The 16,034-nt window shown below is 42.1% G+C and overlaps 1 protein-coding gene across 1 annotated transcript in view; it reads right to left on the bottom strand.

The window, feature by feature from the left end:
* Positions 1–14,424, bottom strand: part of RAB8B (RAB8B, member RAS oncogene family) — a 58,163-nt gene extending 43,739 nt beyond the window's left edge. The window contains exon 1 of the mRNA XM_081048296.1: positions 14,195–14,424. Within this exon, the coding sequence (XP_080904422.1) occupies positions 14,195–14,318 (124 nt within the window). The 5' untranslated portion in view covers positions 14,319–14,424. The remainder of the gene's footprint in view (positions 1–14,194) is intronic.
* Between the last annotated feature and the right edge of the window lie 1,610 nt (positions 14,425–16,034).

Raw genomic sequence — 16,034 nt, 5'->3', positions numbered from 1 at the left:
GAACACTGGATAAATGAGCTCTGAAGAGGCATGGTTCCTGTCCTCTAGAAAGTCACAATCAGATGTGATGTCCTGAAAGCTTCTGTTCTTCCTACCATTTGGGCACACAGCCTTGCTTGGAGCGCTAACTGAACCCACCGACACAATCTTTATGCTTCACTCAAGGCAAGACTCTGGGCATCTGAACATTTTTAACACAATACTTTTCTAGATGCAATATAATTTGAGGGAATGGTCTGGACCCTAGAGTTACAAGGCATGGTTTTTCAGTGCCATTAAACCCCAAAAAGAACTCTTAAAACCACGGCAGCTTTCAAAATCATAAATCACATGTGTCACTTCTCTGCATATGTCCTTTCGACTGTAGTCAGAATAAAATCTATCTCTATCCTGGCCTTCGAGGCCCTTCATGACTTCATCCCTGTCACCTCTTGTACTATCCTTGTATATATATTGTTTTAATGTTTAAAAACACTTTTAGGGGTGGCGGCTTAGCTCAGTTGGTTAGAGTATCGTGCTCTTAACAACAAGGTTGCTGGTTCGATCCCCACATGGGCCACTGTGAGCTGCGCCTCCACAACTAGATTGAAACAACTACTTGACTTAGAGATGATGGGCCCAGGAAAAAAACATTTAAAAAACACCCCAAAACACTTTTAAACTAGTGAAAAGCATCCCACCTCACCTTCCTAGTCCAAAGCAAGTACTGTACAAACCAAACCCAATTTCAGATTTTTGCCTACTTTGCACACGTAATCATCATGTACTACCAGCACAAGAAGAAAAAGTGTTAAAAGGGGCAAAATTGTGCTTTACACTCATCCCCACACATTTATTTCCCTAATTCTCTTGATGAGACAGTTTAATGATTAAAAAGAAATTAATAGCATGTATAGAGATTATAAAAATATAATTAATGACTTTTTGAGATTAAAGTATCATCATCTTGATTATTAGGTAAAGAAAAGCCTCTTCACTAACTTTCGAGTTGGGTAATTTACTCCATTAAAATCTGCTATGGTGCTTCAAGATTTAATGTATTGTTCAAATTCATGTATGCAAACAAACTCATTAAAATTCAGGAGACTTCACTCAGAAACTCACTGCACTTAAAATTCAGGGCCGTAACAGAGGACTTTGAGCTGGAATATTTTCATTGAAACATTTGTCCTTTCTAGACAGGGCATTCTCCACTGACTTGGGTTTTGTTTGTTTTCACCCAGAGGAGGAATTCAAGATGCCCCGAGTCTGCAGCAGCTGGACGGCTGTGAAGAGCTTCCTCCTTCCATTACACTGACATTCTGCGCCCAAGTCAAGGGCTGCTCTGGACACCTCCTTACATCAGAGGTGGCCAGGGATAATCACCTTCACTCTGGGAATAAGTTTAAAGACAAATATTCCTCATTCTAGCTTTGTAAAACGTACGTGGTCCTCAAATTTAAGAATTAATTTTCTAGAAAACTGAAGCACATCCCGTAAGTAACCAAAATGTTCCTGTTCGTATTTTTTATGGAACTCATTCTCACAAGTTACCTGGAAAAAAATAAAACACATCCCCATTTCCTGAGCCTGACTGTGTGCTAGGCCCTGCGCTAAATGCTTTATTGCAGCACTTCATTAAAGCGCCTTGCAACAATCCTCAGAGGAGGGAACTGAGACCGTGGAGACTAAGGTATTTGGTGATGTCACCCAGCAGGTAAGGGCAGTATCACAGTTCACCTTGAAGCGCCTCCTTAAAGATACCCCAACTTTTTAAAAAATAGTTTGAGTGACTATTGGGACAGAAAGGCATCGTGGTTAAAAACACACTCTGGAACCAGACTGCCAGGATTCAAATCTGGAGTGGTTCCACCACTTACTAGCCTTGTGACCTTGAGAAGTTATTCCACCATTCCGTGCCTCAATTACCTCATTCTGAAAACAGAAATAACAGAAGGCACTTCAGAGGTTGTTGTGGAAATTAAACGGGTCAATCCATGAAAAATGTTAATTCATGTAAAATGCCTAGAATTGTATCTGGTATACAGTAAGCATGCAATAAATGTTGGCTCTTAGCATTAAAAGCCTGTGTAATAACAATGATACACCCCCAGGAATTACTAAGCTGTCAGGACCTATCCTGAGTTAACTGGGACTGAGTTTACTCACACATCCTCCTATGCAATTTCATAGTCTCTGTCTCTCTCTCTCTCTCTCTCTCTCTCATTTTCTCTCTCTCTCTGTCTCTCTCTCGCTCTCACTCTTGCTCTCTGTCTCTCTCTCCCCCTCCTTTTTGTGTCTCCCATGTGCCAAAGATGTTATACACACAATGATTCATTTCATTCTCAAAAGAAAAGGAAACAAGGGAACTACTATCTTTTATCAATAATGAAAATGGTTAAATGATTTGCGCAAGTCTCTTAAATAAGAAGTAAGAGTCAGGATTTGAATTAGAGTTTCTGTCTCAAAAAGCCCAAGTTCTTTTATATATGCAATGTTATTTTGAGTTCTTATATCCACTTTTTCTATTTTGTCAGGGAGTTCATAGGTTATCATTTAGGAGCAGAGCTTTGAAAGGGCCTTCCGGCTGTACGTAGCACATTCCCTTTTTGCTTATGAGGAAATGGAAGCCTAGGAAATTTACTATTGAGCTGCCCGAGCCATATAACACATGCCATTGCTGGGTACCACGCTGCCACTTTTTCCTCTTGGATGTTGTTGGCCTGCCTTAAGAGGCCCTCCACCCTGCTCCTAATGTCTCCGGGACACAGAGAAACCAATGACTACTGTACAAATTAAGAGTGCAATGGCTAAGTGAGGACCCAGAGACTCCCCTATGAGACAAGCACATGAATTTCAGCTGGTGGACTTGATCATATCAAGTTAGCTCCTTGGGACTTTCTGCTTGCCGGCTCACGCTAGCATTCCGGAGACTCAGGGTGATCAAACAAATTAGGTGTAAGTCTAGTCTACAATGCACTGTGATTCTGAGGAAAACTTCCAACCAGGACTTTCCAAACAAAACCCAGAGTAGACAATTTCATCCTGAAAAAAATAAATAAAGGGCAGGCTAACGTGAGGTTTAAACTTGATTTGTCAAAGGAAGGAAGCTGTTCTTAGCACATTCTAGTTTAAGACCAACAACATACAAGCATAACAAACCAACGGCCCCATGTGGAGAGGCAATACTGAGATTTCTGATATAGTTCTCCTTCCACAAAAGAGTTGGATTCGTAATTAAACTCTATCCCCTCCTGCCCACATTCTGCTGTGCATATATCTGATTGCTTCCTAAGGGACTGGATTAGAGGCCAAGAGAACCGAAACCAAAAGTCCACTGACCTCCCAGGGTCAGCAGGCAACGTGATGCATATTTGTAATGAGCTGTTACTGGGGCCTGTCCAGGGAGAGGTTGATTTCATCTTCCACTCAACACACTTCTCAAGGGTTTGCTGGTTTACACAGTTCTCACAGACCACTGGAAGTGACCGCTACTACAGGCTAAGTGCCATCGCACTGAGTTCCAGGGAAAACTCCAGGACCCATTCAGAGGGGAGCAGGTTGTCACAGATAGACTGTGGTCCAGAACCCAAGTGCGAGGCTCAAGTCTTGGCTCCTCTACTACTTACTTGATTGACCAAGTCAATTACCTTCTCAGAACCTGAGCTTCCGTGTTGACAACATGAAGATGAGAATAATTTCTGTCCATGGACAGGATTATTGAGGAATTTAAATAGCAATGTAAGCGAAAGTACTTGTAAGCAGTACTCTGCAAACAGTAAAGGTCCCAGAATGAAGGTCAGGGGCAACTGACACTGCCAATCTCCTAACTGGTCTGTGTGTGTAAAATCCCCAGGGACTCCCCACTGCTCTCAGGACCAAGTCCAGACTCTCAAACAAGTTTAAAATCCCTTCACAGTTTGTCCTCTAATTACCCTTCAACTTTGCATCTTGTCGCAGGCCCCACTCACTTCACTTGATGCTTCAGCTAAACAGGATTTCCTCAAGTTCCTCCAGAGGCTCTGCTGTCTCACACCTGCAGGGGCGAGCCCCCCCTTATGCTCTCTCATTCTATCGAAATAATTTGGGCTGCGGGTTCTGATTTTACCTTAGATGTCATTTCCGCCTAGAAGCTCTCCTCTACCTCTCCTCTGTACTTTTATAAAATCTTCTATTTATCCCTTTGTAGCCCTTCTCATCATTGTGTTAAAATTGCCTGCATACTCATTACTCTTCCCCCTCTCAAAATTTTATGGATTAAATAATGTTCACTGAATGAGTGAATTTAGTGAAAATGACTTAGTGTCTGACATTATTAGCCTATTAACAAATCACTGCATCTCCCCACCCCCAGCCACTCCTTTTCCCTGATTAAAAAAGCAAAGGCAAAAAAATAAAATAAAAGACCATGAGAAGCTTAAAGACTTGTCCAAAAGCAAATGGCTAACCAAGGGCAGAAATGCAGTGCTTGGACTCGACATCTCCAAGTTCGTGCTCTGACTTTTCACCTATAAAATGTTGACTATGTCCGGATTTTATGCTATACCATCAATGTCTGTTCAAGAGAACTGAAGGCAGATGAGGTGAAAGAGAAAAGAGACTTGAAATCAGAAAACTAACACTCAAGGTCAGTCTGTGTGTGACCTGGAACAATCTCCATGCCTCTGAGCCTCAGGGTCCTCATCTGTCAAAAGGAAATGTGCATATCCATTATTTTAGATTATTTTTCACTCATGCTGTGTTCTATATGAAGAAAAGGAGATAATTGGACAATACTTTATAGATCTCTCAAAGAAATATTTTTACGACTTTCAAGTGATTATTTTTCTGGTGACGTTCAGCTTTATTATTTAAACCAAGGCATTTTTAAGGATGGGATTCAAAAACATTAAGTAGTTACTTTAGTACTACAAAAAGTTTAACTGACAAGATTAACACAGGCTTGGCTTGAATGAATTAATGCTACTACTTCTTCCTTCTGTCCTCATCTCATCAAAACACTAGTGTCCACCTGCAAAAAAGAACCCTTGCCCACAATCATTAACTAAAGAACGTAAAGGACAAACCCTTGACCCTGAAGATCCTGGAAGCTTGCACTTGGCTTTCCCCATGAGGAAACAGGCTTCGTCTAATGCCCTTGGAAACATTCACCAATTGTTTCTCAGAGTACTATATACTGTATTTTGCAACGATAAAGAGATGATCTGAACAAAAACTGTGGTAAATCATATAATGAGATCACAACATAATTTAATAATAATTGGATTTTATGGAAATGAAAGAAATTATTTGTCCTCGTCCCAGGAATAGTAAGTATAGAAAACAGGAAGTGCACTCACTCAAATTATTTTGTTTGTGGATGACACTGTAATCGGTATGTCCCTGTCCATTACTGGTGGTGACTGAGGCAAGTAGCAATTTTTTAATATCTAGTTCTAAACAATATAGGAGAGCAATGCAGTCAAAGATCACTGTCAATTTTCAAACTATTTTAGGCAGAAGTTTCTAAACCCAACAGTTCACTCCAACTGCTAACAAAAGCAAAAGACTTAACAAGTAGCTAAAGAAATCGACAGGGGAGGAGAGCAGAATGATGTTTTTCTTCTTCTCTTTCCAACACAATCCCCTCTCCCCAAAACCTCCTATGGGTGAGGTGTTAAAGGAGAAAGTGGTCTGAATCATTCCAGAAATAGAAGTTAACTCTCAGTAAAAAATCCTTTTCCAGGCCATCTCAAGATTTTATTCACAGACCTTTAGAAGGAAAAAAGTTTAAAATTCCTTACTGAAAACCATCAACAGCTACTCCATCCAAATTTATAGGCCACAAACACATTACAGTAGGGTTAATCACTGACATCCCACAAGGGAAACTCCTTTTTGTTAATGGATTTTGTGTGTTTGTGTAGTTAAACAAAAAATTTTTCACTTCCACAGCTGAGAGTCTTTTTAAAAGAAAGAGTTTAGTGGGCCATTTCTAGCAAGAAAAGAAAGGACCAGGTTCTGGAGTGTGAAGTCCAAACCACCAGCATCGGCGCCAGGTGGGAAGGAAAGGTAACATGTCCACCGTCCTGGGGTTGGTGAGCATTTTTATACATCAAGTAGGGCGAGAAAGATGTAACTTCTTTTGAAAGAATTTACATTGGCTATAGAGAAAGGGGGTGGCACGTGAAGTGGGCTAGTTCTGGGGTAGGAACAGAGTCCATAAGGAAGAAGTGTTTGTTCCTTTGGAAGGGTTGTGGGCAATAGTCTGGAAAGTTCATGTGTAAACAAGAAGCAGAGGCTCCAGGAGTTTGATGGCGCCTGGCTATCCTCTCTTCTACATAATAGCCACCTGGAAGTTAATTCAAAGTTCCAACATACACTCAGGAATGTGAGCAGTCTTGTTAGCTGGCCCCCAGCTACTAACAGCCTAAGCTCTGTCTTTCTCTCACTCTCCAGCCCACTGTAATTTAATTTAGAACATCTCAGAATTGTTTTTCTTGTCAGAGTATATGAGATTAGAATATGTTGCAATACCTACTCCAGATAAACAAATACTGCATAGGGCCATAAGAAACGAACCTTAAAACTCAGCTTTTAAAAAAGTCACCCTCTAGTTTATGGCAAAACTTGGTCATATATTTTAGAGACTGTACTTCCACTTTATACATCAGGAGAATATCTATGAGTTGCTAAAATAATTACTGCCAGGTTCTTTGCCAAAATAGGCAAAATAATAATGTGATGTGGGGACAGTCACACAAGTCCAGGCTCTGCCAGCAGGAAGCTGTGCAACACTCCACGCTGCTCAACCGCTTCGTGGTCGGTTTGTATCATGATGACATGGGTGCCACACCTGAGCCAGCTTTTGCAAATTGCTGTGAAATCCTGCAATGCTGTCACCGGACTGCAAGTAGCACTGTTAGCACTGTCATCTAGCCTATCTCAGTGACAGCAAGCCTAAATCTGATGAACGTGAGGACATGCAGAGCTTTAGCAGTTTCTCCTGGGAGCCAAGAATTAAAATTCATGCCCAAAGGTTCAGCAACAGGTAAATACTAAAGCGTCTAATTAAACTGACGCAGAATGCTACAGGTAGGACAGCCAAGTTACCCAGCTGCTGCCGGGACTATTTCCAAATTGTTCCCAAAGGAAGTCCTGAGTAACTAAGTAACAAAAAATAAAAAAGTAAAAATAAAAAGCCGGCTTATTTCTTCCTCTACAGACCACCAGGCATTTACTTCCTTTGAAGGCTCTGAATAATTCAAGTCAAAATAAGAAAAGGACTTTTTTATGTTCACTAGGAAAAGAAGAATAGGGCACATCTATATCGAATAAGCATTCACCAATATTTTTAATACTGAAATTTAGACATAATGCATTGGATAATAAATACCGTGTTTCCCCAAAAATAAGACCTAGCCGGACAATCAGCTCTAATGCATCTTTTGAAGCAAAAATTAATATAAGACCCAGTCTTATTTTACTATAATATAATATCGAGTATAATATAATATAATATAACATAACATAACATAACATAATATAATACCGAGTCTTATATTAATTTTTGCTCCAAAAGACGCATTAGAGCTGATTATCCGGCTAGGTTTTATTTTCAGGGAAACAGAGTAGCTACCTATTCACTCTAGAAAATAGACAGCATATGTGTGCCACATTGCCACCCACTCTCTCCCTCCATTGCCATGGCAGACATCAGGAATCCACGAGAGCCTCTGGCTTGCTGAGCTCAGGTAGGACCACAGAATTCTATGCAACACAGCATTCCAGGTGGTCCCCAGCAATGGTCAGTATTGGCATTTACGCTGAAGCCTACTTCATCCCGCTTTGCATACTCCTCAACGTTCTAAGCTAAGATATTGAAGTGGATCTTCAAAGAAAGCCACTTCTTTATAGTTCCAAGACTACAGTATAACCTTCATTTATACTCTAAAATGCAATTTTTTTCCCCTGTAATAAGAACAGAGAACACAACCGCAAACATTGGTTTTATTTGACACACTATGCTATTCCAGTGAGATATGTAAGCAGTTCTATATAATAAAGGTTTATATTCATCTTGTTAAAAATAGAATTTGGCTTTATTCAACCCAAACACCCAGCCCAGTTCCAATCCACTCACTACCCTGTCACTCAACCGAGTGCTGGGCAGAACACAAACACAAACACAGCTCCATCTGCTAATTAAAACTGGGCTCCGAAACTGTTAACAGGCATCTGTTGCATTGTTTGAATCTAATGGACAGAGACAAAGATGAAATGGCTCTTCCAAAGCAAATCCAGTGACTTCACTCATTTTCTCTTTGGTATTTATTCTAGTGGGGGGTTGGAAGCAGGGTGTTAAACAGCTTATTATGGAACCTGAAAGTTAAGTGAAATATCTTTCGTATTTTAAAGCATCCCTTTAAAATGATTATTGAAAAACAGGCAGCATTTTATAGGGAGGAAATACATTTTTGTGTAAAGAATTCAAGTTAAGCACTTTTAATTTTATGTCAGGTATCATCTAGTCATCTGTAGTACTATAAAAGATAATAATTGACATCCAAGCAATGCTTTACGGTTTATATAGTACTTTCACAATCCATCCATCCATCCAGCCTTTCACTCATCCAGTTGAGTGGTCATTTAATAGAGGCTTTGGAGACTTAAAAGGTGAATAAGACTTGATTCCTGCCCTAGGGAATTCACAGCAACCCTGAAAAGTTGGTACTGTATTCTTACATTCTATTCTGTATGAAGAAACGAAGGCCCCAGAAAGACAACTAATTCACTAAAGGCCAGAAAGCTATGAATGGCAGATGTCAAGACATACACCCAGATCTGACACCAAACCCATTGCTCTTCTTAATTCACCATGTTATCTCCCTAACACCAAACATGAACCAGTCCACTTCATTGGCTCTTTACATGTCAGAGGCTCCACATTATGTTATGTTCCACAATATTATTATTCACAACCTAAAACCTACGTCCCCATCCCCGCTCCAACCTTCTTCCCATCCTGCTGGGAAAAACTCTTTTCCTGCAAAAATTTTCCAAGTAGCAATTCTAACACACACAAGAGCTCGAGCTGGTCCCCAGGATGGCTTTGTGAGCAGGCAGGCAGACTCGAACTAGAACCAGCTTCAGGCTACGCCAGCAGCTAGCAACCTGGTCTTCTACTTCTGGTTCCAAGGTTCTGTTCAGATTCAGTTACCAGATTCAATTTAAAAACCAACTGCTAAAATTCTCTTTGTCTTCAAAGACTAGACTTATTTCACTCTGCGACAATATGCAAACCAATTTCCCTCCAGCTTTTTCTCAGTGGATCCAATCTTGGTGCTGCTGCCAAGAGCATCTCCTCCCTGATTTGCTATCATGCAAAACCGCTGGTCAAGCTCTTTATTAAAGTATACTTATGCTTAAAATATATCCAGATCTGTCCAAGACTCAGTTTCCCACTCCCATACTTAATTAGGTAAGTGGCTTTTTTCGTTCACTAGACCACTAAGTGAGGAGATTGGTTTAACCCTTTATTAATCGGGTACTAAATTCTACTTTTTCTGAAATAGTGTTCTTTTCAAAGCTATTACTTAGATGGGACAAAAAGCTACTGACAGCTTTGAAAGAACACAGTAACATTAAATAAGGTTTTATGTACAAAATGTTCAATTTGAAGATGCATGTTCCTTGTATATTTTTGTTTGCAAGGATGAAACCAAGGAAAACAACTGTGAAAATTAAAATCAACTTGCTCTACATATCTCGATTATGCTCAGCCAAATGTTGATATCATCTTGGCTAAAAATGTAAACATGACAAAGTTTGTTTTTCAGTCAATAAGTCTTGATAAAAGTTTTGAATTGCGACCAACCAAAAACAGTTTTTAATTTTAAGCCGGGGTCAGCAAACGTTTTCTGTAAAGGAACAGTTAGTAAATATTTTTAAGCTTTGTGGGACACAGACAGTCTCTGTTGCATATTCCTGTTTTGTTTGATTTTTAACATAACCCTTAAAAATGTAAAAATCATTCTTAGCTTATAGACTGCAAAAAACGGGCTGCAGGCCACATTTGGCCGATGGGCAATAGCTTGTCGACAGCTGATTCTGAGGAAAGTGAATCCAAGAAAACAAATGCAATGTTATAGAATAAAATGTCTACAAGCGCTCTGGTGAGACGAGGCAGCAACAATTACCAGCATACCACCACTATTAACATTATTTCATTAGTTATTTTGCACATGGAAGAAATTTTAATGACAAAATGGCTTTTGATCTCCCGAGTTGAAACTACAGACAGAAAGAAAAGAAAGGGTAAAGGAGGCTATAGGGTGCCGATATACCCCAGTATCAACTCCTATAGAACTCTGAGTCATTGTATGAGCATTTACTATTTCCCAGAACAGATCTGGCTCTTTCCTCACATAAAAGGCTATGTGCAAAATCGAATTCCTTCCTGGAAAAGGTGGTGACTTAAATTTATGGAGATGGCACACTGATCCAAAACAGCAACAGGAGGATTGTGAAAAGGGACACAGACTTGGATTTAAGGTTCCCTGGAGGCTCTGTCTGCTACAACCAGCGGCGTGATCTTGACAACTTAACCTTACTTAGTTTTCTTATTTATAAAATTGGAGCAGGGACATAAAGTAGATAACTTCTAAGACTCTTTCTGTTGTCAAAGTATGATTATACTAAAATGAAACCACTCAGGAAATACCCTCACAGGAAGAAGGGGGCAGGGCAGGAGACAGACACCAGAGGGAAGAAGCTTCGATTGTCCCGTTCGTTACAGGCCAAGGCTGAGTTTTCTTTTTGTTCTACCAGTACCTTGTTCAGTACAGGCTATTCCAAGACATCAAGATGCCCCGGTATCGATATTAAAATGCATCCACATCCCATAGGAAATATAATACATAGCTAACTGTTGCTGTTTCCTGATTGTCTTAATGTTACATTTTATAGGCATTTAATGAAATAGTAATTATGATTATGTAAGGGGTTTGAGAAAGCCAATCAAAAAACTGTGTTCAATTCTCAAACATGTGAACTAAAAGGCTCCTAGGCACTGGGCCTACCATTTCAAATGGATAAAACATCCCTACTCAACAGTTGACATATATTATCTGACTGATATACTGGAAGATTCCCAGTAAGTCGCTTGAAAGAAAATGTACCCTCCACCACCCCAACAGCAGAAAGAAAATGAGGGGAGCCAGGATATCAGAGAAGATAGCAGAACCATAGAGAAGTAAGAAGAAAGTATCTGTGAGACAACTGTATCTGTCATCAAACTGACTGTCCCCATCCTTTCATGATGGCAGAACCCCTATTAAAAAACAGTGCTTCAAGATGGCAAGATGTCCCTTTTTAAAACTACTTAAACTTTGACAAAGCAAAATTAAGACTTAAAATGTACCTTCCTAAGAAGAACAGGCACATAGAATACATATCTACCGAGACACACACAGGCGTTAAGAAATGGATCTTTCCTGTGACACATACCTTATCAAGGTCTGTCAGCAGTGCTGCGGCAGACCTTGTCAAAACCCAGTCAGAAAAACCCAGGAACTTACACACCTAGGTACTTCAAGAAATAATTATGACTGGTAAGAGATGGACCACCAACTCTTACCTCGACAACTTCGGATCACCTGGAGATGGGGTGGGGGATGAGTGAAGGGGGGTGGGATGGACACTCCAAGCCTATGTTTGTGGTCAGTGAAGAGTGTGTGGACATTTTTACTAGGATGGTATTAACATTCCCTTTATTTTCCTAACTTAATTTCAACTGCAAAGCATTCGGTTTCAGATATATAAATTCTGCTGTTTGAAGGTGTGCTACCACTTCCTGTCAGGGCTCTGGGGCTAAAAGGCATGGAAGATTTCCCCTCCTCCAAGTCAACTGAAACACAGCTCACAGCCTCTTTTTACCACATTCACCCCACAGAAAATAGAAAGATCAAGATTATTCATGAGATTCACCCCATTTAACGTCTGCCACCTGTTCCAAACAGTTTCAGGACACTGTTTTTCATGCCTTAATAGCTGCAACCCTCCATTGAACTGAATTTCTATCATTAAAAAAAAAAAAAAATCCACACAAGAAACATCCTCATCCTTCAGAAGGAAAAATAATTTTTAAAAGCTACTATTGTAAAAGGAAACTGTCACCCTTACAGGAAATGTGGGACAAAAATTAAGGCAAAAAAAGAGAAAACTAATAAAATTATTACAAATAAGCAAAGGTCGTCCAAGGGGCTTAACAGAAAGAGCCATGAGACTCACTTTCAAAGCAGGAGAACACTTCTGAGAGGGTCACACATAGAATGGACAAAAGGCTACCCATTCAACTTATCAGAAATTGTCCATTACTAAGTGCCCATTACTAACTGGAGCAGGCATTCAACAACGAAAAAGGGTTCTTCAGGGTTTTGAAGTTAGTACCAGCATCAACAAGTAATACCCTTTAGTAGCTGTAACAGCTCCCACAAACTCTCTTAGTATACTTAAGATGGGACATTTAAAATTTGCTTCCTCAGAAAAGAAAAAGTCCCACTCAAGACTGACTGCCAAGAACTTGCAATTCAAACTTCCCTAAGCCCAGACATCGTAACACCCAGGTTTCAGACCACTCAATCCGTTTGAAAGAGGCCAGAATAAACAAACCAACCATAGCCTTTCCTAGCACTTGATTTGAAGCGCACTCCATACCCAAATACTTTCTTTAGAATGATAAATTAGTCTTAAGACATACAAATAATCAAATGTACTTATTACCACAGCACAGGCCCAATAATCCCAGAAATTCATGGTGAAATATGCTGTAAGAACTACTTGAAAGATGCTTAAGTGAGCTACTATTAGAAGCCACAAACATCACCCAGACAACCAAAAGCTAAGAATCTTAAGGTACATAATTAACCTGCAGCTACTTAACAATGGCAATGATGTTAAGGTTACTTGGACAGGCAGCTTACAATCAGCTTTGCTTTGTGCTTCAGTTTATGGGAAGTTAGACAACTTGTTACCTGAACACCAAGTCTTCCAGTACAGAAGTAGGAAGGAAAGCTCCCAGCCAAGAGAAAACAAAGGAACAAACAAACAAACATAAAACCCCTAAACCAACTGAAAAGAACTGGGGGATACATTGTATGTTGTGATTCACCGAGCGAGTAATAACTAAAACCAAAGCAAAACATGCAGGGAGACAGGCAGCACCCTCAGCTGAGAAGTTATTAAATATTCAAGGCCAAGAATTGAAAAACTTGAGAAGCGTTGCTTCTCAGGAGATGTCAGCAAAGGAGTGAACCCTGTTTTCCTGATCACACCATTCCCCAGAGTCACCAATTCTCTTAATCCCCATGAACACTCACAGACCAATTCAACGCTCCACAGATATCACTCCAACGTTAGTTACCTTTTTTCTTTCCCTTGCACTTGAACCAGAGGAAGTAAGCAGAGAAAATGGTAACCAGTGCTCCCAGTTACTGAAGAAAGTCCTACTTTCCATTTCCTCCCCCTTGCCCACCTCTGGCTTCTCTGCCCAACCTCTCTACTCTGTATTCGGCTTCCCGTTTTCCTTTTTGTCTCACAGCCAGCCTTCCTTCCCTTTCTCCACCAGGTACCCTCATTCCCTCCTCCGGACCCTCGAATTCCCCTCCCACCTCCAGTTGTCTTCTGCCCCCGCCCCGACGCCGCTGCCCAGACCTCTCGCGCCCCCATCGCTCTCCTCCTGACCACTCCTGTCCCCCGCCTGCCGGGTCCTCAGCACTCTCCTCTCTCGTGTCCTGTCTCCTTTTACTTCACTTCCCTCACATTCCCCCAACCCTTCATTTCCCTCTTTCACATTTCCTTCCTCTTTCCTGCCTTTTGATCCATTTCACACCGATTCATCCTTTCTCTCTCTCCATGAGATTTCCTGTATCCCCGCACTTTGTCCCTCTCGGGCCGTTCCCTGTCATCCCGCGGCCCTTTCATGTCCCCCAACACCCTAGTCCTTGTTCCTCTGCATCCTCTTCCCCTTTCTCTGACCCCAAGTTTCCCCTTCACCTCCCAGCCTCTCGTCCCCGCCCGCCGCTCTCCCTCGCGTCTTCTTCACCCTCTCCCGCTGCCCTCGCCGTCCTGCTGTCCCCGGGGCACCGTCGCTGGGGTTCCCAAGCCCTCTCCCGGGCCCCTTCGCACCCGCCTCCCATCTCTCACTCCCCGTTCCTAGCCGCGGCCCCTCCCTCACCGATGGTGGAGATGAAGGTGGTGTTGAAGGCGTCCTCGGAGAAGCGGAAAAGGAGGCAGGTCTTGCCTACCCCCGAGTCGCCGATCAGCAGCAGCTTGAACAGATAATCGTACGTCTTCGCCATCTTCTCGCTCGGGCCCTCTGACCCGGGAGCAAGAGGAGCGGCGGATCCAAGCGGGGAGGGGGCCGCGGGCCAGGGGGCGTGCCCGCAGGGCCGCCGCCGCTCGCCCCGCCCCGCGCTCCTCCCCTTCCCTCGGAGAAGGCCTGCGCGCCCCGCCCCATATGGCCAATCCGCGGGGGTTTTGTCATCACCTCCCCGAGTCCCAAGGCTTCATGGGACTTGTAGTTCTTTCGAGGAGCTTCGGGCGTGCCCGGCGCTGGTAGTCTGGACTGCCCCAGAGGATAAAAGAAAATCCGCTTTGGACGGGGTGACCGGGTGGAGTAGGTGTTCCCACCTGAGCTAGGAAGGAAGGCCGAATTTCGAACTCTGCGCGTCACGCCGCGGGTAATTTACTTCATCGTTCCTTTGTGTGCGGGAGCCCTGCAAATCCGGGACCTCGGAATCTGAGTCCTGCGGTTCCTGCATCTCTTCCGCCGGGACCCGGAGCTGAGATGCTTTCTTTCCTTCTCGGTGCTGCGGCGCAGCCTGCGGATTATCTGCAGAGTGCATCTGGCTTCTCCAGTTCCAGCATCACCTCTAAGCCCCCGCTTGTAGCCCCTCAGTTACTGAGCTCGAAAAGAATGATTTCCGTTCTAACTTGAACCCCACTCCAGTTTTCTTCACGCCTCCAGACCAGATCCAAATACGATGGGTATTTTAGAGGATCTGCTATGCAGACTGCTACCCCCTCCCCGCAGGAGGATAGATTTTAAAAATCTGGGAATTGAAAGTATTACGGGTTATGCTACAGGTCTGTGCCCTTAAAAATTGCAAACATTACGTGAGGCAGGAACCATGGCCATGGGAATCTAGAGACTAAGATTTGAATTTTGTCTTGGCTCAGCTCCTTAACCGCACCTCGATTTTCTCATCTGTAAAATGGGTGTAAAACAAGCTGTTTCATAGGATTGTAGGGAAAATTAAATGAGATCCTGAATGTGAAAGCTCTTTGAAATTCGTAAGACATTGTAGAAATGTTAGTGGTGATGGTAAGCCCCTTCAATCCTCGGTAGGCAGGCTCTCACTTAATGGATTACAAATGAAGGGGGGGACACAGCATTCCGTCATACTCAATATAATCCTTTAGTTTCTGTCTTAGACTATTCTTTGTGTTTGTGGATGTATTGTTCAGACCTCTTTCATTCGCTAGTGGCAGAAACCCAACCAGATCAAGCTCTTGGAAACGGAGTTTACTGGCTCAGGTAAAGCCAAAGGACAAGTGAATAGCGAAGAAGGTCTGGGACCAGAAGCTTCATCCAGTCAGGGCTCTCTGTCTCTCATCTCTTCTTCTCTCTTCTCAGTTTTAATTCTGATATGTCAAATACTGACAGATAAGACCCAGATGAACAAAAGCTCTTTAGGGTCTTCAATGTTTAAAAGGATAAAGGGATCGTGAGGCCAAAATATTTGAGAACCACTGGTCTAGGCATTTACCTTAGATCTAAGGAGGTTATTAAGAGAACCAGTGGACTCAACCATTAGTGGAATAAGGAAAAAACTTGGACAGTTAGTTGAACAAGACAGCAGACTATTATAAAACACATCTGGAGTGCTGTGTGGCTTCGTGGACAATGAGAGTGATAGTCCATTCTTAGTCTTGTCATGGAAGAAGATTCAGTTGGCCCTAGTATCAGCCTTCACATTCTGTATGGAAAGAACATGAAATGTTTCATTAACTCA

Source organism: Rhinolophus hipposideros (genome assembly GCF_964194185.1).
Source record: "Rhinolophus hipposideros genome assembly, chromosome: 5".
Taxonomy (NCBI): domain Eukaryota; kingdom Metazoa; phylum Chordata; class Mammalia; order Chiroptera; family Rhinolophidae; genus Rhinolophus; species Rhinolophus hipposideros.
Note: the sequence above shows the minus strand (reverse complement) of the source record. Positions and strands in the feature narration are given on the sequence as shown.